The sequence below is a fragment of the Bombus fervidus genome, chromosome 14 (assembly GCF_041682495.2).
Source record: "Bombus fervidus isolate BK054 chromosome 14, iyBomFerv1, whole genome shotgun sequence".
NCBI classification, from domain to species: domain Eukaryota; kingdom Metazoa; phylum Arthropoda; class Insecta; order Hymenoptera; family Apidae; genus Bombus; species Bombus fervidus.
Genome location: NC_091530.1, coordinates 6444302 through 6469310, shown reverse-complemented (window position 1 = coordinate 6469310; position 25009 = coordinate 6444302). Strand labels below are relative to the sequence as shown.

General features: G+C 26.2%; 4 protein-coding genes across 9 annotated transcripts; 2 read left to right on the top strand and 2 right to left on the bottom strand.

Annotated features, from left to right (window-relative positions):
* Positions 1-599: 599 nt before the first annotated feature.
* On the bottom strand, positions 600-4133 carry Rga (CCR4-NOT transcription complex subunit regena). 4 transcript variants are annotated; one of them, XM_072016905.1, is made up of 10 exons: positions 3820-4133; positions 3442-3506; positions 2932-2994; positions 2341-2817; positions 1956-2176; positions 1637-1879; positions 1309-1570; positions 1126-1233; positions 815-1040; positions 600-711 (listed from the first exon to the last, which is right to left on the bottom strand). In XM_072016905.1, the coding sequence occupies exons 4-9, from the start codon at positions 2664-2666 to the stop codon at positions 821-823; spliced, it is 1380 nt and encodes a 459-aa protein (XP_071873006.1). In that variant the 5' UTR covers positions 2667-2817; positions 2932-2994; positions 3442-3506; positions 3820-4133; the 3' UTR covers positions 600-711; positions 815-820. The 4 variants fall into 4 exon arrangements, with proteins under 4 accessions (XP_071873006.1, XP_071873005.1, XP_071873004.1 ...); XM_072016904.1 differs by having other exon boundaries at positions 3442-3490; XM_072016903.1 differs by lacking the exon at positions 3442-3506.
* Positions 4134-5151: 1018 nt separating this feature from the next.
* Positions 5152-8267, top strand: LOC139994353 (protein MEMO1-like). The gene is made up of 8 exons (XM_072016908.1): positions 5152-5539; positions 6198-6279; positions 6358-6426; positions 6921-7033; positions 7168-7279; positions 7372-7591; positions 7728-7832; positions 8056-8267. The coding sequence occupies exons 1-8, from the start codon at positions 5488-5490 to the stop codon at positions 8191-8193; spliced, it is 891 nt and encodes a 296-aa protein (XP_071873009.1). The 5' UTR covers positions 5152-5487; the 3' UTR covers positions 8194-8267.
* Positions 8268-9663: 1396 nt separating this feature from the next.
* Obe (activating signal cointegrator 1 complex subunit obelus) lies at positions 9664-18081 on the bottom strand. 3 transcript variants are annotated; one of them, XM_072016895.1, is made up of 12 exons: positions 17904-18081; positions 17266-17425; positions 16915-17006; positions 16707-16855; positions 16373-16624; positions 12102-16298; positions 11405-11896; positions 11137-11327; positions 10887-11055; positions 10543-10800; positions 10104-10452; positions 9664-9993 (listed from the first exon to the last, which is right to left on the bottom strand). In XM_072016895.1, the coding sequence occupies exons 2-12, from the start codon at positions 17391-17393 to the stop codon at positions 9905-9907; spliced, it is 6366 nt and encodes a 2121-aa protein (XP_071872996.1). In that variant the 5' UTR covers positions 17394-17425; positions 17904-18081; the 3' UTR covers positions 9664-9904. The 3 variants fall into 3 exon arrangements, with proteins under 3 accessions (XP_071872996.1, XP_071872997.1, XP_071872998.1); XM_072016896.1 differs by lacking the exon at positions 17904-18081 and adding an exon at positions 17606-17707; XM_072016897.1 differs by lacking the exon at positions 16373-16624.
* An 895-nt stretch (positions 18082-18976) lies between these two features.
* Sccro3 (defective in cullin neddylation 1 domain containing SCCRO3) lies at positions 18977-23308 on the top strand. The gene is made up of 4 exons (XM_072016907.1): positions 18977-19432; positions 19771-19934; positions 20140-20432; positions 20517-23308. Exons 2-4 carry the CDS (start codon positions 19853-19855, stop codon positions 21108-21110), a joined length of 969 nt encoding a protein of 322 aa, XP_071873008.1. The 5' UTR covers positions 18977-19432; positions 19771-19852; the 3' UTR covers positions 21111-23308.
* The last annotated feature ends 1701 nt before the right edge of the window (positions 23309-25009 follow it).

Here is a 25009-nt window from a genome sequence, read left to right as displayed (position 1 = left end):
TTTTCAAATCTTTGACTCATATACAACAAGATTAAGCGTATTATATAATTTATAGTCTATTAAAACTAAACTCTGTTAAAAGCAATTTAAGTGATCTAAAAATTTTATAAATTTTTATATCATACTATTTACTATTTTTATTTAAATATTTTACGTCCAAAGGCATTTTTTACATTAAAAAATTTACATTACATAGTAATATATTTCATGAATTTTGATAAATAATAAAGTATATTAATTTTCTGACATTTTATAAAATCTAAATTCGCTTTTTAAAAAACATTTCATTTACATTTCTAAACAATTACATAGGTACAAAATAAACGATCACATAGGTACAGAATTTGTGAACAAATTGCATTTTGAGCTGCCTAAGTGTAATTTTGTTCAATAATACAACTGTTTTTTACTTTTATTATATACATTGCCAAAATCCTAATCATTACTATAATATCATCAAAAAGTATATCATTCTATACATAAGCACCTAAACATTTAAAACATATAGATTTACGTATCAAAATCATTAATATCATGTCAATATCAAATAGATTAGACTCATTTCCATTTCTAACTGAGTCAGTAATTAAAGAACTTCATTTCTGTACTCTTCAAATTTTATGTTTTTATTAAAGATTATTAAATTTGTTCATTTATACAATAGCTGTTTCCTGTTCAGCTTAAAGACAGTACAATGGTCTGCAAGCAGATCTGCAATAAATACAAATTCTCAATAAAAATACTCACAATTTTTTTTAAATCCAAATTAGAAAGTAATTTGAAAAAAGAAAACGAATTGTATCTTTGTAGATACCTGTAGTCAAGGCTGGTTTAGGTAAAAGTTTGGGGGAAGAATAGGTCTACTTTCTAGTTTTGTATATTCCAAATGAAATTCTTTTGCTACTTTTCTCCAACTTTGCGCATCAAAATAATAATAAGTACCGCGTTCATATGTTGATGTTTTTTCTACAAGTCCCAATCCTGGTGCTTGCGTTATCCAAACCTTTTCTTCCATATGATATCGCCACTCTCTAGTGTACCTTCATGTTCCAAATAAAGTCATACATATTATTAAAAGTCTAGTAGAAAAAATATTCGAAAATTTTAATATAAAAATGTATTTACAACTCCGCTGCTGCTGCTAATTGCATCATATCACCAATATTCGTATAAAACATATAAAATAGTAGATCATCTTTGTATCGATTTAGCTTAACTGGTGCTAGCTTATCCCTAAAATAAAGTGTACAAGTTTAATTACTATAATGATTCGTACTTATAAAAATCAATATTAATAAAATAAAATACCTGATGGCTGCATTAATAAGGTATTCTGGCGGTACGTGAAAATCGATATCCTGCGGTCGGCATGGTATTTCTGTCCAAGGTCCGGCAAAATTTTGATGAATACTATCTCCTGAAGTAAGATCTAATCCTAACGAAGTTAAATCGTAGCCTAATGCCAAAGATACTAGATCCGGATCTGTATCAGCTGCCTTAATAAATGTCAATAATCCAACTACTCCAAACTGGTCCTGTATCATACTAGTTGGTAAATTAAGCACCTTGCCTGAAAAAAGATATATGTAATTGCATGAATAAAGAAAAATATATGCTGTAATTATAACTATTATACCATCAGGAAATATTTGTACACCTCTTTTAGTTAATTGAGACTTCTCAGATCCTGGTGCTCTATTTGCCTGCAATATATCTTGTCCAATTTCAGGACCAAGTCCAACAGGTATGTTTTTATCTCCAGAAACACTTCCACCTGGCGATGGCCCTTCTCTATTTTGTGTTCCAGGCAATGCCGGAAAATCCTCAGAACTCATTGTAAACTCACTTGATTCAGATGTTGGTTGTTTTACCATCCCAACTACAATTGTTATAAATATTTATATAAAAATTATATTTATTTATATATTAAAATTTAAATTATTATGTGTTCAAACCATAAGGTTGTTTGCCTGGCATAGGACTAGGTTGCGGCATAGAATCACCCTGTCCTCTGTTTGTTAATGAAGGAAACTCAGATAGATCCAACAATGGAGGAGTACTTGTATCTCCACCTCCTCCACTGCCAAAAACAGAGTGAAAATTATTGATTTGAGATCCGTAATTTCGACTTTGAGGTATTCCAAATGTGCCCATGCTAGCCATTGGATTTGATGTTCTATAAATTTATATTAATATTTTCATTTGTTTTATAAGTAGATTTACCATATAATAGATATACAACAAAATATATAATATCATAATGGATAATACTTTAACATTAAAATCATAACAAATTCAGACAACATTCCTATGTTCTACACATGGAATGGGGAAACTAACCCAAGAGCAGGCATTGTACGTCTATCTGTAAAAGCTCTCTGCCCAAACAATCCTCTGGTGCCCATAGGAGAGAGCTGCTGCTGTTGAGACTGATGACTATTTTGCCCACCTCCTGCTCCTGATGCTCCAGGATAAACGTTAGTAACTACTACCGCAGAGTTAACCGAACTGGAAGTGCTTGCAGATGAGCCTGAGAACATGCTCGAGGTAGGTGTGACATGACCCGTAAGGGTTGATGAATTTAAGCCCCCCCCACCACCTGTGCGCGATATAAGGCTTGCGTTCGCAATACTGCGTGGTGGTTGTTCAAAGTTCAAGTTAGCCATAGCCTGGTGACTCCACTATAAAATACCTGCTAAGGCACCAACACTCTTTTATGTCAATTACCACAATCACTTGTTTTCTATTGCATCACTTGTAACTTGTTTAATTTCATAGAATTGAAGACAGTCCATGACAATAACTCCTAGTAGTAACCTGAAATGACCAGGTAAAGACAAAAAATTTGTGACACAGAAGTAACAGGTTATTAATTAATATCAAACACTTTGTTTTAATTTTTAATTTCAATTGTACTTATTTAATTTTTACCTGTTTATCACAGCACCATGGCAATGGTCATATCAAAATCGAAGACGGGAAATGAGAATGGACCTATTGGCAAGTGAAGAATTTATTTTTCATGAAGATGCTATCTAAGCATTACTTCAAAAAATTTACATTATGCATATAATCTATATTCTTATATATAAATATTTGTTCAAACTTCTTAATTTACTTATATAAATATCTAATCATACATTAAATTACATTATATTATTAAAGAAAATTATATTACTTTTGTTTTATTTAAACATTAAAAAAAGTTTTTACATTTTATAAACAAGACACCTTCCCTTTATAAAGAATACTGTTACAAAGATTAATTCTCATAAGAAATTATTTATATGTTAAAAACTAAAATATAAAGATTTTAAACGATATGATTTTTATATTCTATAAAATTTGTTATAAATAATACGATTTTTATACCATATAATGTATGATGTTCTAGAACTTATAATTGTTAACATATAGGTACATATTTTTATAAATACTTACAAATTAATTTGAATATTACTATTTTAAACTATGTTTCATATCTTCACGTCTATAACGATGAAAAACTAATACAGTATTAGAATACTATTAATGGCAATAACTTGTTATTTTAGTCGCTACAAAAGATGACAATATAATAACATAACAAAACGAAAATAGTTAAGTAATTTCTCTCTTGGATATTTTGTTAGTACCTTAATATTACAATCACTATTACAATACACAGAAAATTGATGAATTTTGGAAAAAACATTGAACGAACGATCGGTGATCTTGATATTGTAAAAAATAGAAATCAGAACGACCATAATGAAAGCAAAAGGTTATAAGATCTATATAATCAAAATATTGATGAAAAAATAGATAAAATTTAATTACCTATATTATTGAATCCGTCGTTAAGTTATAGCACGAAAAAATCCATCAAATTCATAATAAACAAAGTAAATGAGCATAAAAAAAAAACACAAAAACGTCGATGTTGACTTCGAATGTATATGATAGAGAGAACGTTGTTTCGTTATTTAGTATTTCCACTAGAAGAAAAATTTCTGCATGAAGAGTCCCAAAAGATCAAACTTTTATACACGTTACAATATTCTTCACAAAATAGATATCTGTTTTGTCACTCAGTTTCACAAACTTAAACAACACTAGAAACATGAATTTCTGCCATTATAACCATTTCTACGATGATGTTCAAATTAGATACCAAAATGATTACCATCAGGACTATAGATTAAATGTAATTCAGACATTTGCTAAAAATATTATATGTTTAATTGTGTTATTAAAATATGATCGGTATTGTGTAATACAATTTAATAAAAAGATAAACTTTAATCTTGAATATGATTACAGAAATATTTATCATGGTCTCTAGAATATTATACTTTGGATATAATTTCTATCTTGCATATAATAGAATTGAATTCGAATTTACCAGCTAATAAATACGTTGAAGTAATATTATAATTATTTCTTTCTATATTCGAAACATTTTTCTGTGAAAAGTATTAATTCTAATGAAATATATATAACAATTAAAATGAAAGATCTCAAATTTCAAGACATTCAATTCATTCCGTAAAATTATAGAGATTATTATTTATCAGATTACAATTAAATAAATATGAAGTGTAAAATTATCAAAATATAAGAAACATTCTATGCATAATATACAATATTTTATCCTACCCGAAATAAAATAAAGATAAACAATAGTAACATTTATTATCAGGAAATAACCATAGAAAATATACCTTTTTCAATGAATTATTACATTTTAATTAATTAAAAGTAATAAAATTGCATCTGTGTAGTTGCAGATATATATTTTCAAAAAAGATAAAAAACCATGTTTTAGATTAAAATTATATATAAAATTTTGTTTACTTCTTTTTTACTGATGTATATATATATAAAATATTAATATGTATATACACACATTATCTTCTCTTTTCAATTATTTATGTTTTACATTATATTTACTGTTTTCCTCTTGATTTTCTATATATTTTTGTTTCAGTTAATTTATGTAAAAGATATAATTACATTTGTATACTCTTTTATTTATTTCAAAATAATTGAAATGCTTTCATACCAATCATCTTTTTTCCACAATAAAAGGTATTTCTGATTTATCACTGAAATTACTGTATCTCAGTGAAATTTTGTATTTTAAACTTCTGACATATAAAAACTTTCGTTATTTAATTTAATTGCAAAGGAAATACAAAAAAATCTTTCTTTAAGATTTGTAAGAGATTAGCATGTAGGTTCTAAAATATCTATTTCTTGTTTTATTATATTTAAAAAATGTTCTTTTAGTTTGTGTCAATGTACTATACAACGTTATTAAAAGCGTATGGTTCATGGCAAAGTAAAAGTTAAGTTTTGTGATTAGTTTTATAAACATTTTATATATAAGTAGGATTAATCATCGGTGCACTAAATAAACCATTTATAAAAATATAAATACGGTGGAAAGATATTTATTATAAAAAGTGAATAGAGGAAATAAAAATTAGCGTAATAAAGTGAAAAATGGCATTAATTAGAAGAGCAACTCATGCTGGTAGTTGGTACGCAGGTTCTGGTAAGCAATATTTAAATTATATTTTTCATTTGTTTACTTTTAATAATAATTGCCTATAATTCAATGAGAATTATTTCTTATATTTTCTTTGCCTTTGTGTACATTCATCGTTGTATATTCTGTGCCAAGTACGTTGACAAATAACCACAAATTTATGCATCTAATATTCAATATTTTTTAATACAATGATGTGCTAATATTTAAATTGATATTTAATCGTATAAAAATTATTAATAATAATTGTTATAATTCTACTAAGTCTATTACATTGTAGGTATTTTGGAAAGTAATATTTCGATAAATCATGGTTATAAAAATGTTTTTTTACATTGTAGTCCACTTTTAAACAAAGTATATGTTTATATTACTATACACATAGGATAAATTTATTTGTAAAAATAAAAAAAGAAATGTTTATTTGTATTATATGACAGATATTATAAAGGAAAAAGCATAAATTAATAAACAGTTTATTATGGTATGTTAAATGTTCTTTATAATATATCTTTTTCTGCAGAAATTTTTATTATGGAATTACATTGTTATATATCCTGAAACTGTCATTGATAATTTTGGAAACCTATGATTAAATTTAGATTTTATTAATTGATACTGTATCTTTCATGGAATATATATATATATTGAATATTTTGTACAGGATTGGACTTAAATAAACAATTAGAAGGTTGGTTGGGTGCAGCAGACTTATCACATGGACCTGCTAGGGCAATAATTGCCCCGTCAGTAATTATAGTACATTAGAATAATTTTCAATTAGATTAAAGAATCTTTATTGAAATACGAACAAAATTTCACAGACATGCAGGTTACAGCTATTGTGGAGCATGTGCTGGTTTTGCATACCGCCAGATTAGTCCTGTTGTAGTGTAAGTTTTTTAAAGAATTCTTTTTTTAGTATTTTATAACAAAATGTTTAAATGGATGACGTAATATATGTTCTATAAAGTATAATAAAATTTGATATAAAAAGCTTTTGGTTTAACATTTAAAAATATTGTACTTCTAAATCTTTATTTATATCTCATACTTGTTTAGTTTAGTCAGTAGCTCAAATTCTTTTAAATAGAATTTACTTAGCATGAAAATATATTTTTTCTCGATTTTGTCTTTCTTGTGTATATTATCAAAAATAGTATCTTTAAATAATTGGAACAATAAACAGCATACATGTAATCTCTTAATAATTATATAAATATATTGTTAATTCATTATTCTTCTTGATTTTTGACATGAATTTTATGTTTATGTACAAAAATAAAATTATTTACTTTTTATATTTTTACTTGTATTCTTATTATATTTTTATTTGAAATAGGAGGTTAAACATATATTAACATAAGTATATATTACTATTACATAGGCGCAGGATTTTTATTCTTGGTCCATCACATCATGTCAGATTAGCAGGCTGTGCTCTTTCTTCTGCATCGATTTATCAAACTCCATTGTATGATCTACATATTGATCAGCAAGGTATAAATTTTATAACATAAAATATTTAAATTTAAATAAAATTATTTCTATATTCAAAATTAAAATTAATTACATTCTAAATATGAATTATCATCAAAGATTAGTTCAAATATAGGCTTCTGTTCATGTGACAGTGTACAGAGAACTTGAAGAGACAAGACATTTTGAGTGGATGGATTTAAACACAGATGAAGAAGAACATAGCATTGAAATGCAATTGCCATTTATTGCAAAAGTTATGGAAGGGTATGTTTATTATTATATTTATTATATATATATTGTTACTATTATATTTTCATTTATTATAAATTTCTGCTTCAAATTTTATATCAATATAGGTTTAAAGATTCTTTCACAATAATTCCTATACTAGTGGGTTCATTAAGTCCAGAAAAAGAAGCACTCTATGGAAGATTATTAGCACCATATATGGCTGATCCACAAACATTACTTGTTATATCTTCGGATTTCTGTCATTGGGGACAGCGTTTTCGTTATACCTATTACGATAGATCCTGTGGCCCCATTTATAGATCTATTCAAAATCTTGATAAAATGGTATGTAAAATCTAAGCATAATGTCATTGTTTATTTCCAAATATTTCATATATTTAAATAAATGTTTAAATACTTGCTTATAAACTCGAATGTTCAAACTTGTTTATATTATTATATATTATATAACAATTTACAGGGTATGGACATTATAGAAACATTAAATCCCACAATGTTTACCGATTATCTTAAAAAATATGGTAATACAATATGTGGCCGACATCCTATTAGTGTTCTTTTACAGGTAATAGCTTTTATTTATTTGAATCCTAAGTATATTTTTACTTTCATTAAGAAAGTGTCAAATATTGATGTATTTTCTATTCTATTATTCATACGTATAAGTCTTCAATATTTGGAATTAATGATTTCTCTAATAAATTTCATATAGTTATATTAAATTGTAATAATAATATTCTTTATAAAATGAGATACAATTTTTGAAATTATAATTAATATTTTAACAGGCAATTCATACTTTAAAAGGGAATACTAATGGCCAAAGAATGAACTTGAAGTTTCTTAAATATGCTCAAAGCAATCAGTGCAATAATATGAATGATAGTTCTGTTAGTTATGCCAGTGCTTCCTTGGTTCTTGAGTGATACAGTATACACTTTTATTGTTGTTCAGAGGATTTGCAGAAAGAAAGTACTAAAAAAAAAAAAAAAAAAAACAACGGCAGTAATAACCTATTAATCATAAAGATGCATTAATTATAATTTTTAAAAAATTTGTTTTATATTTAAAGAGAAAAGTAATGACATTTAAGATCAAGTTGCAATTTACTATATCGTGTGAGATTTTCTCAATTGTTTGAGAAAGAATATATTAATATTTGCAATGAATGTGATGAGTAGAAATTTACTATTGTCAAATTTTTGCTTTAAAAATATTTCGGTTTATTACTTACAAGAAATAATCAGTACTTCCAAATTTCTATTATGGAAGGAGCTTAAGTATTTCTTTGCTTTGATTAGTACTACAATTACAGAAATAATAATATATAAAGTGCATTTCATATACACTAAAAAAGCAGAAAGTTCAATCTATTGATGGAACAGGGAAAGACTCAATCTAAAGAGAGAAAAAGGAAGATATTCAACTATTAATTTATCTGGTCGATTTTATTGTATCTTTAAAAATTATATAAGATAACAAAATATATTGAACATTGATGTTATTAATTTAAAGTTTTAGAGAAATAACCTAAAAAGGTAACGAAAACGGAATAATTAATTTTGTCTATTAAATGTTAAAGCATTAAAATATTTATGAATTATATTTTAGATATAGAAAAATGTTTATTACAATGGATAAATTTGACTTTGTTAGTTGTCAATTGAAAACATATATTGTTAATATAAAATTATTATTTATTTAAAAATTTTATTTTAAATTTAATTTAATAACATTTGACGTTTATTTCTGATTACTAAGACAATAAATGTTAATAAAATCAATGAATAGAAAATACTTTGTCACAAATTGCATTATTTGTCTCAGGGATTTACACAAGCATAATGCTAAAACTTTAGAATTAAAATGTACCTCTTCTAGGTCATTAGAATGAACAGTCTGCACTTGTCAATATCAAGTGAAATATTACAGGTAAATAGTGTACAACTTAATCACGTTCTCTTTAAAACAAAGCAATGAAATGATCTCATATCCTTCCTACCCTACTATCTTGTTATTCCTCGTTAGCATAAGAAACTACAAACAAATACTGTATTGTTACAATATCATAATATAAATGTAAAGGAGGATCAGTGTAGAAAAATGTTTACATAATATATTATACCATTATTGATATTCTTTTACTTTTGATAAAATACTAATATTAGAAGAAAACATTTTCATATTAAACTATACGTATGATTTATAATTCATGAAATATTGGATATGATTTTCTTTTGTTATTTTTTACTTTTAAAAGTGAATTTAAAACTAAATTCATTGATCCACAATATGTGAAATTATAAAACTGGTCCTTCGAGTGTTACTTTTTTTATCTTTGTACACTAAATTGATAAGATATGCATTTGTATGAAAAACATAAAACAATCCATATATATGTTTCATAGTCGTGTAATAAATAAAATATATATATATAAATTTATATGTACTCTTTTAAAAAAATTAAATATTGAAAAGATTTATAATTTAAATATATATTTCATTGCAGTACTTACAGCTATTAAAATAATTTTATAAATATTAATAACATAACAATAAGTTTTAACAAAATAATTTGTTTACATTTACCTCTTAGAAAAAATTAACACATTTACTAAGTGGAATAAAATTTATATTTTAAGATATTATATTTAGTTTTATATTGTATTCTTGATCCAGTCCCATGTAACAATCGGATATCAAATAAAACACTAGAGTTGTTTGTCCTTGAAAAAAAAATTAGATTTTTAGTTTAAAAAAAGAAAAATGGAAGTTATTATTATACGTGATGAAAAATTATATAAATAATTATAAATATGTACAAAAATAAAATTACCTAGAGTTGATGGTGCTGTGAATTGTAATTGATAATGTTTGCGTTGTTCATTTATTCCAGATGCTCGTTTTAAAGCTAATAATTCTAGGTTAGAAGTATTACCTAAAACCAGAAACCAACCTTCATCCTTTCCTTTTTGGAACAAAGGACAGTGTACTTTCAAGTTATTAGACTTATTTTTTCTTTTCATTGTAATATTTAGTATATAATCTTGATCCTTGTTAATATTTATATGATCGGAATTGTCAGTCTTTAATGATATAAACTTCTGGTTTCTCTGTTCTTCATCGTGCATTTCTATACTTAACTCGACATGAAGCATTGGCATCTCTTTCATTACTTGATGTATCTAGAATTAAAATTATTGATAATTAATAATTTCTTATTTTCAATATTTACCTTTAATATTATAAGTTAAAAGTTTAATATATTTACTGACTTGAAATATTTGCTCTTCTTGAAAGTCTTTACCAAGCACCTCTACAAGTGTACTATATTTGTTGCGCATAATAAAGCACAATTTTGGAAGACATGATGACAATGCCGAAAATAATTGTATATGTTCTGAATTTACATGTGGCAATGTAGTAATTGCAAATTCATCAATCCATCGAGCTTGAATAAGCATCTGAAGCAAATTCATTATCATAAGTGCACTTGCTAACCATCCATGTTCTGCAACTGTATCTATCATTGCCTAAAAGTAAATATATATTGATTAAAGAGTATTTTAATTATAATACATGTAAAGTGATATAATAGTTTTCTTTTAACTATACATACTTGAATAATCCTAATTGATTGATCAAGTACTGATTTTAAATCAGTAATATAATCTACACATGGCAAAGGAAGTCTTGAAAAATGTGCTTGAAGTAATAAAAATGCTTTTGTATGTGGAGAACCATATGAGTAATTATCTACTTGGTAACGACACATTTTGCTTAATTCCCTGTTTACACATTAAACATAGTAGAACAAAATAAAATTTTCAAAATACATTTTTTTATTTATTGGTAAAGGTGATACTTACTCATTTAATAATTCTTCGTCATGTCTTACTGGTAATTCATTATATTCATAAGAATTACATAAAATACGTAAACATTGTTCTAATGTTAGAAATTCTTGTAACGATTCCTCAAACATTAACATAGTATGATGTGATAAATAATAAAATGATGCTATTTTACCCATTGATTGTGGATATAAAATTTGTTCTTCCTACAAATAATAAAAATATTGTAAATTATCCTTTGTATAACAAGTTAGAAATAAAATTTTAATTTCATGCTATATACCTCGTCAAATATCACACAATGTGAATCTATCAACACTTTTAATGTATTGTCCACCAAAGAAGATAAGTACTGATTAATTGTATTAGGTTCTAAAGCGTTTAGATCATAATATCTAGGATTTTTCATTAATCTTCTAAAAAAATACGTCCAGGTTAAATAATCTAATAATTCTTGTTTGTTTTTAATTGTACCAGCCACAATTTCAGCATTTATATGATCTGGTAAAACAGCTAGTAAACTTGATTCTACTGGGAATGGTTGATGTAGAAACCTCTTATAAAAATTTTTTTTTAAGTCATGTACTAGAACCACTGCCACTCCTGCAGTATCAAATTGGGGTCTGCCTGCACGTCCTATCATTTGAAGTACATCTGTAATAGGCATGTCTACATAACGGTGTTGTTTACCATCATAATATTCTGTTCCTTTTATTACAACCAAGTGAGCAGGAAAGTTGACACCCCAAGCTAAAGTAGCTGTTGTAATCAACACCTAAATATGATATTTTTATTTTATTTTAGTAGGTATTAATTGGTTGACTTTATAAAATATTTTATCAAATTTGATTTGTTTGAAATATCTTTCCTTTGTTAAAAGGAGTTACTTCATCAATGCAATATAATGATTAAGTATTGAGGATGTAAACAATGTTATAAGTAGCAAGTATATATATATATATAATATTTTAAATGTATACCTGAATTTTATTGTTAACAAATAATTCTTCAACAATCATTCTATCTCTATCTTGAAGACCAGCATGGTGAAGCCCAATTCCAAATGCAAGTGTAAGTTTTAAGTTTGAGTCTCGTACGTGATCTAGAATAGTATTCATTTCTTCCTCACACATATGTAACCATTGTTTAGGATTATCTTCTGCCGCAAGGTATGCAATTAAATCTAGTGCAGTTAAACGTGTTTGTCTGCGTGATGAAACAAACACTAAAGATGGACTAGATGGTGCATGTTGTTTAATTGCTTGAAAAGTTGGTCTATTCATTGTTGCCATTCGAGGACAATAATTTTTCCCTGGAAACCCGTGTATATGAATTGCTAACGGTACAGGTCGTACAGACGGACGAAAATTGTAAAGGCCCATTTCTTTGATACCAAGCCAATTAGCTAAATCCACTGCATTAGCTAATGCTGTAGAAAGTCCAATAACTCTTAATGTTTTTGAAGTGTGACTAGAAATGAAATTAGTTCTTGAAATAATAACTTCCAATACAGGACCACGATCTTCTCCTAACAAGTGAATTTCATCTATAATAATAAGAGCAACATTCTTGACATAAGCTCTTGTTTGCCAACTTCTACTAATACCATCCCACTTTTCTGGTGTAGTTACAATAACGCTCGCACTTGCTATAACTTTAATATCTGGTGATACATCTCCAGTTAATTCTACCACTTGTCTTCCTAGTTGTTCTTCTAGTCTAACTTTCCAATCCTTTATTCGTTCTCTAACTAAAGCTTTTAATGGTGCAATGTATACAATCTTCTGCGTGGGATATTGCTTAAATACTCTAAATATAGCAATTTCTGCAGCAATTGTTTTCCCTGAACCAGTTGGAGCTCCTAATAGGACATTATTGTCTGTATGATACAAACAATGAAAAATTTGTGTTTGTATTGGATTAAAATGAGAGAATTTATAAAGCTTTTCAAATAGTGGATCTTTTAATGCTTTTACAGGTAATGGTTGTAACTCTAACAAATTAGTATGTGGTGGATATATTTCAGGCAAAATTAAATCATGAAATGTTAGAGGTAGCATATTTTGACAACCTAACCAGCGATCACTTGTTGCCCGTACTATATATTGAGAAGGTAATGGTTCCTGTAATGGTATAGTCATCACAAGCTCTTGTTCAAGTTTATTGTAAACCATCTTTCTTGTCATATTAAAGCATTCATGATGATAAATAAAATCACTGTCTGGATCTTCTATCCATATCCAAAATGGTTCTGAAGTTTTACCATGAACACTATCATTCCATCGAAATTGAGGATATATTTTCAAACGTATTCTTAAAACTGTGCGAGTAATAGGTTGTAAATTTGATTCCATTTCTAATGCAGGTAATTCTTCACAACATTTCTTCACCAATACTGCTACTTTCTGATTATACAAAATATCTCCAATTTCTTTAACGTTCATATTATTTAATCTATCAATTGTCAAATCATTTTCTTCTATTTTATTAATAATTTCTGGAGATAAACAATGAAACTGACACAGAGGATTTTTAAAACTCCATTGTTGCACTTCAATTACCTTTGCCATTTCTAATAAACGACCAGCCATTGTTGCACGATTTTGTCCTAGCATAATATTAAACAATGCTCGACATATGCGTCCTGCATTTTGCACGATATATGCTTGATCCGATATCAATGAAAATGAATTAACTCGACCGTGTGATAAGTACGTTTGCAATAGAATATTCACTTTGCCATGTATATTTTCTACACCGCCTTGAACGTTAAGTTCGCAATATTGTTGAATCAACTCTTGCAATTCGTTCATTTCATCCTCTCGTACTTTCAATTGTCCAAATTCTTGAGATTGAGATATCATAGCAAGTATTTCTGCTTCACTCATAATTGGTTTTGTAAGTTTATTAAAAATTTCAATAGTATCATATTTAAGATAAAAGTGACTTGCAATACGTCCTAGATTTGTCGTACTCAAATCTCCTGTACTTATATTATATCGAATCATTTTAGCTTCATCTAACGCTTTAGCTGCTATATCAATTAACTCTTTCCTTTTTTGTTCTAGATTCGGATCATCTATAATAACTTGAGGATGAATCCCATAAACATGGTAGTTTAACTTCATTCGAACAAATAAATAAGTATAACTTAGCCATTTTATAGCTTCTTCTACATTAGATATTGTACCTAATGCAATTTCAGCATTCAAATTATCAGCCAAATATTTAATAAAACTACTCTCAATAGGTATTTGATTTGTTAATAACGATAAATAGTGATATAATTTATTATGAGAAGTAATAATAGTAGCGTGACCAGATACATCAAATTGTGGTCTACCAGCACGACCAAAGATTTGTAAAACATCTAATATATCTAAATCGATATACGAACCATGTTTTGCATCATATATTTCTGTCCCTCTTATAATAACTGCATGTGCAGGTAAATTTACACCCCAAGCTAATGTTGACGTGCATACTAATACCTTAATTAAACCTTCTGCAAAATATTTTTCAACCAAATTTCTTTCTGAACGCAATAAACCAGCGTGATGTACCGATAATCCGCTGCTAAATAATTCAATTAGATACTTGTTGCGTGATTTAGCAAACGCTTTATTTGTAAATTTTGCTTGACCTTCGGGTATAAATAATTTAAGTGTACCATCTTTCATCGCTAATTCTTTTAATGTTTGTGCCACTTTAACAGTAGCATTTCGTGCATGTACAAATACCATTACTTGATGTCCTTTAGATACCATATCTATAACATTATTGTAACATACTTGATCCATGTAATTTATTTCCTGCAATGGTGATGTAGCTTTTACACCAATAAATGTTTGACTAAGAGGTACTGGTCGAAATCGGTGATCAAAATAAAAGAGTCCTACATGTGGATTCACTCTTAAAAATCTTGCAACATCTAGATAATTTGGTAAAGTTGCAGAAAGTCCAACAATTCTTATCATGCTTTGTGAAGATTCTACTTGTCTTAATGTTCGAGCAACTAATGCTTCAACTACAGGCCCTCTATCACCATGTAACAAATGCACCTCATCGATAATTAGTAATTTTACAATACTAGTAAGAGATATATCTCCAGTACCTTTTCTAGTAACAACGTCCCATTTTTCTGGGGTAGTAACGATCATTTGCGTTTGTTGAATTTCTGATTTGGTCAATTGTATATCTCCAGTTAATTCACGAACGGATATACCAAGACATTGAAGTTTTTTACTAAAATTTGCTGTCATTTCAGCTGCTAAAGCTTTCATTGGGGTTACATAAATTATTTTAAATTGATTTTTCATTAACTGACCATGTTCAATATGTTGCTTTATTTGATGTACTATAGTTAACATAGCAACATTGGTCTTTCCAGCACCCGTTGGAGCAGAAATTAATAAATTCTCATTAGTATGATATGCCGCATCAAATACTATACTTTGTATTATATTTAATGATTTAATACCACTAAAAGCCATTTGTCCAGTATCATCTAAGGAATCTATCATAACAGGTTTGTAATTTACATCAATTAGTTGAGACTCTGGAGGAGGTATAGAAACTTCCTCAAACATTTCTGTATCGTTTTTTACTGCATTCTGTGGTAACATTATTTGTCGTTTCGATACATAACCAGCTGTTGTTCTACTAGATATATTGGAGTCAAATACAAAGGGAATATTTTCTCGCATATTTCTGTCTGTAACATTTTTTTCAAATATGGGTGTATGCATTTCTATTAATGCTTCATTCCTTTTTAAGGATAATTCTAATGATTCAAAACCATTTTCTTCAGGTTCTCCTCTTTTTTCTCGTTTACTTGATATCTTATTTAATTTCTTTTCCTTCTTTCGTACTTGTTTCAGTAGCTGTTTTTCTTTCTCAGACTGTACAGTCACTTGTCCGCTGATCACAGGTCTTTGGGTATTAAACTTTTTTTGTACTTTTGAATCAGAACTCAAAGCTATAATACTTTTTCGATGTTCAATAATGTATTGTATAAACTCTATAGCTTCACAACCTAAAAGATCAAGTAATTCATCTTCTGAATTTTCATTTTTTAATTTACTAATTATAATAAACTCTTCAAATTCTTCCAAAGTCATATCTGTAAAATACTTTGCATATGACTCCAAATTTTGTTTATATATTGCCTTATCAAACTGAAATTAAAATATAATTGTAATTAAAATATTTTCAAAAATAAATAATAATATAAACAAATTTTAATACAAACTTTAGTTTTACACAAATTTGTATCTTCATTTCTATATTTCATCGAAAAATTGTCAGTACTTTGAATAATATTTTCTAAAGACATACTGCGAAGTGTTTCAGTATCTGGCCACAATACTCTTGCAGGTTTATATTCAATTTTTGAGCCAAACAACTTACTTTCTGATATTTCAATATTATCAGCATCTGTTTCTCTATTTTCTATGAGTACTAAAATATTTTCTTTTAATCTTTCTCGAATTATTCTAATTATCTATAAAAACATATATCAAATATTTTGATTCATATATATATATATATATATATACATAATAAAATTGCATGTACATATTTACCTCCATCATATTCTGAGCATCTTGAAATGTTAAATTTGCAGCTTTCCTTTTTAAAATTACGAATTTTTCATTAGTTAACAGCTTGTCATTGATTAGTAATTGTAGAGTAAACAATAAAAATTCATCTATGAGTTCATAAGAACATTCTCCTAAAATAATGATAAATAAATAATAACTTTTTATTTTATTATTTAAAGATATTACATACCAAACGTTTTTACAGCAATTTGACGTAGTTTATTAACATGAGGTAAAGCATCTTTGGGTACATGTCTGCATAAATCTTGCCAGTTAAACTCACTGTAATAAATATATTTATAAGTATAAAGTAGTTTGATAAACTACAGATATAGAAGAATTATTTTACACAGATTATTATATTTTTTCATTTATAACATTATGGTCATGACAAGTTGTAAATTATCCAGATCCTAATTAATTAGGTAAATATAAATTATAAATCTTCTTAGTTGAAACCTAAAGAAATATTCTATGAGTAACTTAATGATTCAATTATGATCAAATATTTGTTTTCCATAAAATATCAATTATAAAATACCTTTTCAATTTTTTATATTCTTCTTCTTTTTTAAATAAATCATTTGGTTGTAGTTCCCTTGTACTTTTAATACGTCCAAGGTTTGTAAACATACGCAAAGATCTTGTAATTCGTGGTAATTCTGGCATTTTTAATTAAAAAATATGTTGGAATGTTCAATCTGCAACACACAATTCGTATTTGTAAAAAAGAATACATTTATCTATCGAAAACTGAGTATTTTAGTAAATATGTTATAAATTACAAAAAGAAAGATTGATTACTAAGTTTTATTTTATTTAACATAAAAAAAATATATTTTGGACTAAGAGAAAGTACTTTATCGCATTATTGTTATTACCATTAACTTCAAGTTGAAAATTCATTTATCAGTATTCATTTATTATACGCCATTAAATAAACTCACGATTATAATCGTTTATTGGGAATATGTATATAGACTATAACTACTTAAATAGTATTACTACAAGGAAATTACTTAATTTTCGTGATCCCAAATATTTTCAATATATAATTCTAATATAAAAATCTAAAGTAAAAGGAAAGTAACATTTTCATAGTTAAAAAAGATAACATATTCTACAAGCTACGTGTGTGTGTGTGTGTGTGTGTGTGTGTAATTTGTAATAATATCTTACACCTTAAAAATAATTATTATGTTATCCTCAATAAAAATTTCCACTAAAATTTGATATTAAACAATATGTAACTATACTACTACTTTTTACTAATATTTGTCAAAAATCACACTGTTTCCGTGCGCTAATTTTGTTGCACAATTGTCAAAACCATGCTGCACTAAAATTATTTTTTGTGTATTATATGTCAAGTGCAAACGATGGTGATGATGAGAATAAATTTGACAACAGCGCTAAATTAAGATTTCTGTTTCGAAGTAAACATAACCTAGTCAGTAAATTATTAGCATTGCAATTACAGACATTATAATTTTAATCGTAAATAGTAATGTTAGTGGTTAAGAAATTTGCAGTTCTTTATTCTTTGGAAATAAGGAAATATATTTGATTGATAATTATTTGATTTTAACCTTTTTTACAATTGAGAACATATCAATATTGTGGTTTTGTTAATTTACAAAGTCTTGATGTAAAAAAATGTGTAATATTACTGTCACATTACTGAAAAAAGGTCAAACTAGAAATTATGAAATATATATCTGAGAGATCTATTTTTAAATTTCAATAAGCGATTGTAATATGTGCAACAGCTAGCTAATATAAATATAAAACAAATTTATATATATATATGTATATTACATGCGCTATTGTATATTCTACTGTACTACATTATATTTATCGCAATATTTAGTATATACATTAATTATACAAGTAGTGTACTTACATTATCACAAAGACAAATATTTCATGAACTGTTTACAAAAAGTTTATATTGACTTGGTTATGTTTACATCAACACTGTTGCCAGATATATTCTCACCATGGGTTATATATAAGATGTAGGTTTCTGTATAAAGGTATAAATATAATTTGTAGCATATCGTAACCAATAAGAAATTATTTATATAAATATTGGGCATTATTTGAATAAGTTTATATATTTAACTATATTCTTTAATTGTATTCGAAAAATATTTACCAAATAAGTTCGATAAATTAACAAACAAAATAACAATTGTATTCTTTGCGTAGATTTGCAATTTTATTAAGGTATATATATTTTTCCTAGTGACTATTACTTCCATAGCATATCAACACTGAATTTACGAAAAAGATTTCGTTGTTGCTTCATTTTGAAGGGATTTTTTTATTATGCGTTGAAATACGAAGAATATATCTTTGTTTCTGTGTTTTTTTATACAGACTTCTTTGATACATAATAGGAAATAAATCGGTTTGACTATATGTCTCATACATGAAATGATACTGTCATTATATCGTTTGATGAGGTTACATCGTTACAAATGACGGTGTTGTTTAGTCAAATACAAACTCAACTTAAAAGTCATTTAAATGAAATGTTCAAAGGAATTGGAACTGAAGTATTTTGTTAACTTTAGCTACGACAAATTACGAAATAAATACTTTGTGGGAATTTAATGAATGAAGGCAAAGCAGGATATTTTGCGGGGGGTCTTTACTGGGGTTATTGTGACCCAGGTAGACCAAAAATCCTCCTCAATAATAAGGTAAAAGATTTTTTTAATATATCGTACTTTTTATATTACAATATCTTTTCAATAATGAAATTATGAATTTAGGACGATATATTATTGTATATCCATATATTAAGTTTATATTTTTAACAAAATAATTATTTTGTATCTAGTTGAAAATTTTTTGTATCAATATAATGATTTTTAACCAGTTTACAGTATATGAAAACTGTTAACTATATATATATATATATATATATATGTATGTATTAAAAGCACATAAATGTTTATAATATATTTAATTTATTGTAATACATTGTAATATACATGATATGTTATATTGTTATTTGTCTTTTGGTTTTGTTGTTTAGCTTTTGATCAAGACTGCCAATGTAAGACTGAACTACTGATGCATGGAATAATTGTCTTTAACATTAAATACGGACAGCATCAATGGGAAACTGTTTTTCGTGCTTTAAGGTGTCTCTTCCACCAGCCACTGCCACTCGCTCTTCATCGTTTGATTATAAAGACGGTAATATGATTATTTTATACATTTAATATATATTGTTTGTAATTTCATATATATATATATATTCATACATAGGGAGAAATTATATTTTTTACTTTTGTTATTTTCATATCATTTTGATACACTTAATAAATGTTAATAAAGTTATATACAATTAAGGTTGTATTAATATAACCTTAATTATAAATTATAATTGTAATGATTTTAGAAACAATGGAATTGAGAGGTTCATTCTTAAATTCTTGCCAACAAACTGGGCCCTTAGTGCCTGAAGCACATATAAATGGAAACACACTATCAACATTCAATAATGTAGGATCTGATAATTGTGGATCTATGCCTACTGTACAAAGTAATTTACGTTCGTCAAGAGGATTTTATGCACGATTATCACCATTGGGCAGATCTGGAACATCATCTGGTCTTAATACAACCACTGAATCAAAACAACAAAAAGAACCATCAGAAAACAAGTTAAATGCTTTATTTGACCAATATAAGGTGAAATTTGGAGGTTCATTATTATTATTATACTCATCTATGTACCTGTCACATTGGAGTGATGTCTGCTTTCCATTCTTATAGGATTCACATGAAGATGTAATTTTAGCTGATGGTATAGAAAGATTTTGTAATGATCTACAATTGTCACCAGACGAATTTAAAGTACTTGTTCTTGCTTGGAAATTAAATGCTAAACAGATGTGCCAATTTACACGTCAAGAATTTGTAATAGGTTTGAGAGCAATGAAGGTAGACAGTATACGTGGTATACAAGCAAGATTACCAGAAATTGTTCAAGAATTAACTATAAACAATGATTTATTCAAAGATCTCTATCGATTTACATTCCGATTTGGTTTAGATGTTAATTCCGGTCAAAGAATATTACCAGCTGATATGGCAATTGTTCTCTGGAAGCTTGTTTTCACAATACGTGAACCACCTCTTTTGTCAAGATGGCTTAAATTTTTGGAGTGCCATCATGTTCGAGGCATACCTAGAGATACATGGAATATGTTTTTAAATTTTGCTGAAAGTATCGGTGATGATCTTAGCGTTTACGACGATGCAGAGGCATGGCCAAGTTTATTTGATGATTTTGTAGAATATGAAAATGATCAAATGAACCAAAATATCAGCAAAGACGATATAAAAGATGTTTCTATTGATAATTAATATTCGATAAAAGTTTTAATTATAAACAAATATTATCATTATATATTTAACCTTTGAACGGAAATATTTAAAATTGTTTGACATTGAAATGATAAAAATAGTTATATTATTAAATTTTTTCACTAATTTTTTATTTTTTCTTATGCACTATCGAATACAAGAAAATTTATTAAGTAATTTTTCTTTTTTCTTAAAAAAATTACTGTTCAAAGGATTTTATTCAGGGATATATAAATATAAAATTTTGCACATCTAATGAACACATTAGAACAAAATTTCTATAATCTAAATTTGTGATACAGTATGTATGAACTTATACAACTTTTAAGACATTAATATTTCTCAAATTATGTGAAGATATTGTTAAAGAAAAACGATAGATGTAAAAAAAGATGCAATTATATAAAAATTCTTAAAAAATTTATTTGATATCACACTAAAATAGAATATATGATGTAATTTTATTTAGGACTGGTGTAAACATGCTACTGTAAAACAAATTTAGTCATTTGTGATCATAGTTTATGATAGTGTTTTAAACGGACGTATGATTTATTTAAATTATGTTCCTATTTATTTTCTTAAATGTCAATAATTGAAGCCTCGACCATGATTGAAATCGCGAATAATGATTATTAAAATTTATTGATAAACATATTTCGAATATAATAACATTCATTACACATATGTACATAGTGCCATGTCTTTCGAAAATACTAAAAAATTATAAAAATTGATGATAATTAATATATCATTAAACAAATGTATGACTCGTTAATATTTTTGCATACAATATAAATGTGCTACATATTTACATTGCAGGTTCGATCATTACAAACGATTTTTAGCTTCATATAGACTTACTTTAGAAATTAATTGGTGATATTTTTAAAATATCATAAATATGCTTAAATATATATTTAGTGCCCTCTTATCTGCAATACTTACGAGAAGTACAACATTTAAGACAAAATATAATAATTTTAAAAATAATTGTTGTTCGCATAGAGGATCTTTTTATATAATATATTTCAAAGTGAATAAAATCATTGATAATATGATTTGCTTTGTCACTTACAATTATTAAAGTAAGAAGAATATTCAGTAACATTATTGTATTTAATAAATAGAAAATCTGCTAAATTTAATGTATAGAGGAATTTATGATTAAAAGATAATTAGTTATTTTCTTGTAATTTGCATAAAAACTGTAACAAAGTATGTATAAATAATAAGTATATTGAAAATTCTATAAACCATAATTCGGGCCCAGAAAGAAATAAAAAATAGTGAGTAATTTAGTATGAAAGTAAATATTGTATAGAATTATACTGTACATTAAATTTATGAAAGAAACTATTATGTACTTTGCATTCTAACAGCATCTATAATATGAAAAAGGGTCCTCTGTGTCAATATGAAGCATTATCAATTTTATAAAATTATCGAAATTATACAAATGTGCATAACTTAAAGTCAACAAACGCACATGTATTGTTAATTTATTTTTGTGACTTAATGAGGATTTATATTTATGTTTAAATCCAGACGTAGCGAAAAAAGTTTTATGTAATAAGTTTATACCTGAAACACGCTTTGTTGAATGCTTCTGTTTAACTAGATCTTGAAAATTAGTTTAAAAAGATATATGACCTTGTTTTTATTGTGATAACTGCTTATGAGATCAAATAATGTAAAAGCATTGTTGTCAAGAATATGGTAACAATGCAATGAATCAAGTGATAGACATAAATAAAATTTGAGTTAAAATTTAATTCTTTTATGTATAAATATATAAAATTTACTATTAAGCATAATAAAATTAATTTTGATTTCGTAATCAGAATACAAATAATAGAAAAATATATAATGCATTTAAGGAGCTTGATAATGTCAACAAATATAAGTTTTCATACTTTTACAGTTAAATGTTCATGCTCTGATATGTATTAAAAATAAGTTTTATTATTTAGTATAATTCACCCATTGCTAGAATGTCAACAATGCTATTATAAACTGTATATGTACATATTGTACTAATGATATAAAAATCATGCATAGTTTTAATATACATATATATCATAATATGTAATGTCATTACATATTTTATTGTTATGATAAAACAAAAAATTAAAATTTTACGGTAATAGTTTTATAAATATTTTAATAGTGAAAAATACACAACAATTTTTTTCTTATATCAAGTGTTCTCATAACTCATTCAAACTTATGATAAAGTTTCAATTCTTTTTATGTATAAATTTGTCTAAGTAATTACATTAATGATCTGGAAATAATATCATTATGAACTTAATGCTGGTTACAAGAATGTGTAGTATTAAAAATACTTTTTCAAATTGTACATTGATTTATGTGTTGATATTAATTATAATATTATTTTTTATAAGTGTAATACATTATAATACATTTCATAAATCAATATTAACAAATATTAATAATCTTAACAAACAAAAATAAGTGATTTTCGGGAATAAAGAGAAGGAATTTCACAAATTTATAATTTTTATCCATTTTATACTAATTTTACAAAATTTTAAACTGAAAATTTTTAAAATAAGAGAAGTTAGGAAAATTTAAAACATTTAATTTTTATATAAAATCAAATAAAATTTTTGTTATTTAGTATACGCGCAAATGTATCCTATAAACTAAACATATGCACGCATATATATATATATATATATATATATATATATATATATATATAATATAATCATTGAGCATTGTATATTTTTGGAGCTTATAATAATTTTGTAATAAATATAAAATATAACATTATAAATATTAATTGAAATTTATCTCTTAGATATAATCTATAAAGTATTATTCATTTTCCTTTTCCATTAGAACGTACATAGCATACATTCTATGCATAATCTTTACTTTTATATAAACAAATATATTTTTAGTAATAAATATTGTTATATATTATTTGTACTAGCATTCATTTAATAATTTTGCTCAATAATTCGAGCATTAATTATGTCGATACTTTGTGAGAGAATCGTTTTCACATTTTGATAGAGTTTTGATTGAATGTAATGTCCCTAGATCGTCAGTGATATATTTGATGTTTTATTATAATCCTAGAGAATATTATATAGCATAATATAAAAGTTTTAAAAATACATGGAAAATAATAACCTATTTATTTAAATGTACTAAATAATATATTATGATCTATCATTTGATAATATTATTGTCCTTTTTTGAATGAATAAAGTATAATAAATGCAACAAACTGTAACATTATTTTGAAGGTAAGACATAACATATATATGTTATTGATTGTGCCATCTATAAACTCACTGTGTCATTGCTACTATAGACGATTGAATTATTCACTTGGTGTTTTTCGGTTATGCGATTGCAGTGTTTTGTTCAGAATGTCTTGCTTTTATTGCAGTCGATACGTGTGTGTGTGTACAGGTTAGATATTTGATTTCGGGGTTTATGAAAAATATTTAAAAAATTGACTATTCCTCGCAACATGCTAGAAGTTGGAAATCATATTTGTATGTACTGGATGAATATACGTTTATCGCTTCCATTATTTGAATTTATTCATTTTGTAGTGAGTATTTGTAGTGAATAAGTAATAATTCTCCCTTCCTTCTTCTCTTTTCTTTATTCATATTCCAATTTACATTCATTTTGTAACATTGATTCTTAACCTCACTAACATTTTTAATGCGTTTTTAATTAGTCAATATCGAGCATTTTATTATTTCTAGTTCTATCAAGCTATCATCACTTAAAAAAGATTATTTATTTATGTTTGTTAATTCTTGTAATATATATGGGCGTTTGTATCATGTGTATATATATATACTCATTTATACACATACATGTATAGATACGTAACATGTACCTGAATT

What these genes read in the sequence shown, in the direction of transcription:
- Rga (XM_072016905.1), bottom strand. Translation starts at nt 2,666, where the DNA reads ATGGCTAACTTGAACTTTGAACAACCACCACGCAGTATTGCGAACGCA. An exon ending in GCCAGGCAAACAACCTTATG is followed by an intron (nt 1,880 to 1,955) that starts GTTTGAACACAT and finishes TAACAATTGTAG; the next exon opens with TTGGGATGGTAAAACAACCA. An exon ending in TGTACAAATATTTCCTGATG is followed by an intron (nt 1,571 to 1,636) that starts GTATAATAGTTA and finishes ATCTTTTTTCAG; the next exon opens with GCAAGGTGCTTAATTTACCA.
- LOC139994353 (XM_072016908.1), top strand. Translation starts at nt 5,488, where the DNA reads ATGGCATTAATTAGAAGAGCAACTCATGCTGGTAGTTGGTACGCAGGT. An exon ending in GCTAGGGCAATAATTGCCCC is followed by an intron (nt 6,280 to 6,357) that starts GTCAGTAATTAT and finishes AAAATTTCACAG; the next exon opens with ACATGCAGGTTACAGCTATT. An exon ending in TTCAAAATCTTGATAAAATG is followed by an intron (nt 7,592 to 7,727) that starts GTATGTAAAATC and finishes AACAATTTACAG; the next exon opens with GGTATGGACATTATAGAAAC.
- Obe (XM_072016895.1), bottom strand. Translation starts at nt 17,393, where the DNA reads ATGCCAGAATTACCACGAATTACAAGATCTTTGCGTATGTTTACAAAC. An exon ending in AATTGCTGTAAAAACGTTTG is followed by an intron (nt 16,856 to 16,914) that starts GTATGTAATATC and finishes TCATTATTTTAG; the next exon opens with GAGAATGTTCTTATGAACTC. An exon ending in ATTGTGTGATATTTGACGAG is followed by an intron (nt 11,328 to 11,404) that starts GTATATAGCATG and finishes TATTATTTGTAG; the next exon opens with GAAGAACAAATTTTATATCC.
- Sccro3 (XM_072016907.1), top strand. Translation starts at nt 19,853, where the DNA reads ATGGGAAACTGTTTTTCGTGCTTTAAGGTGTCTCTTCCACCAGCCACT. An exon ending in ATCGTTTGATTATAAAGACG is followed by an intron (nt 19,935 to 20,139) that starts GTAATATGATTA and finishes TAATGATTTTAG; the next exon opens with AAACAATGGAATTGAGAGGT. An exon ending in CTTTATTTGACCAATATAAG is followed by an intron (nt 20,433 to 20,516) that starts GTGAAATTTGGA and finishes CCATTCTTATAG; the next exon opens with GATTCACATGAAGATGTAAT.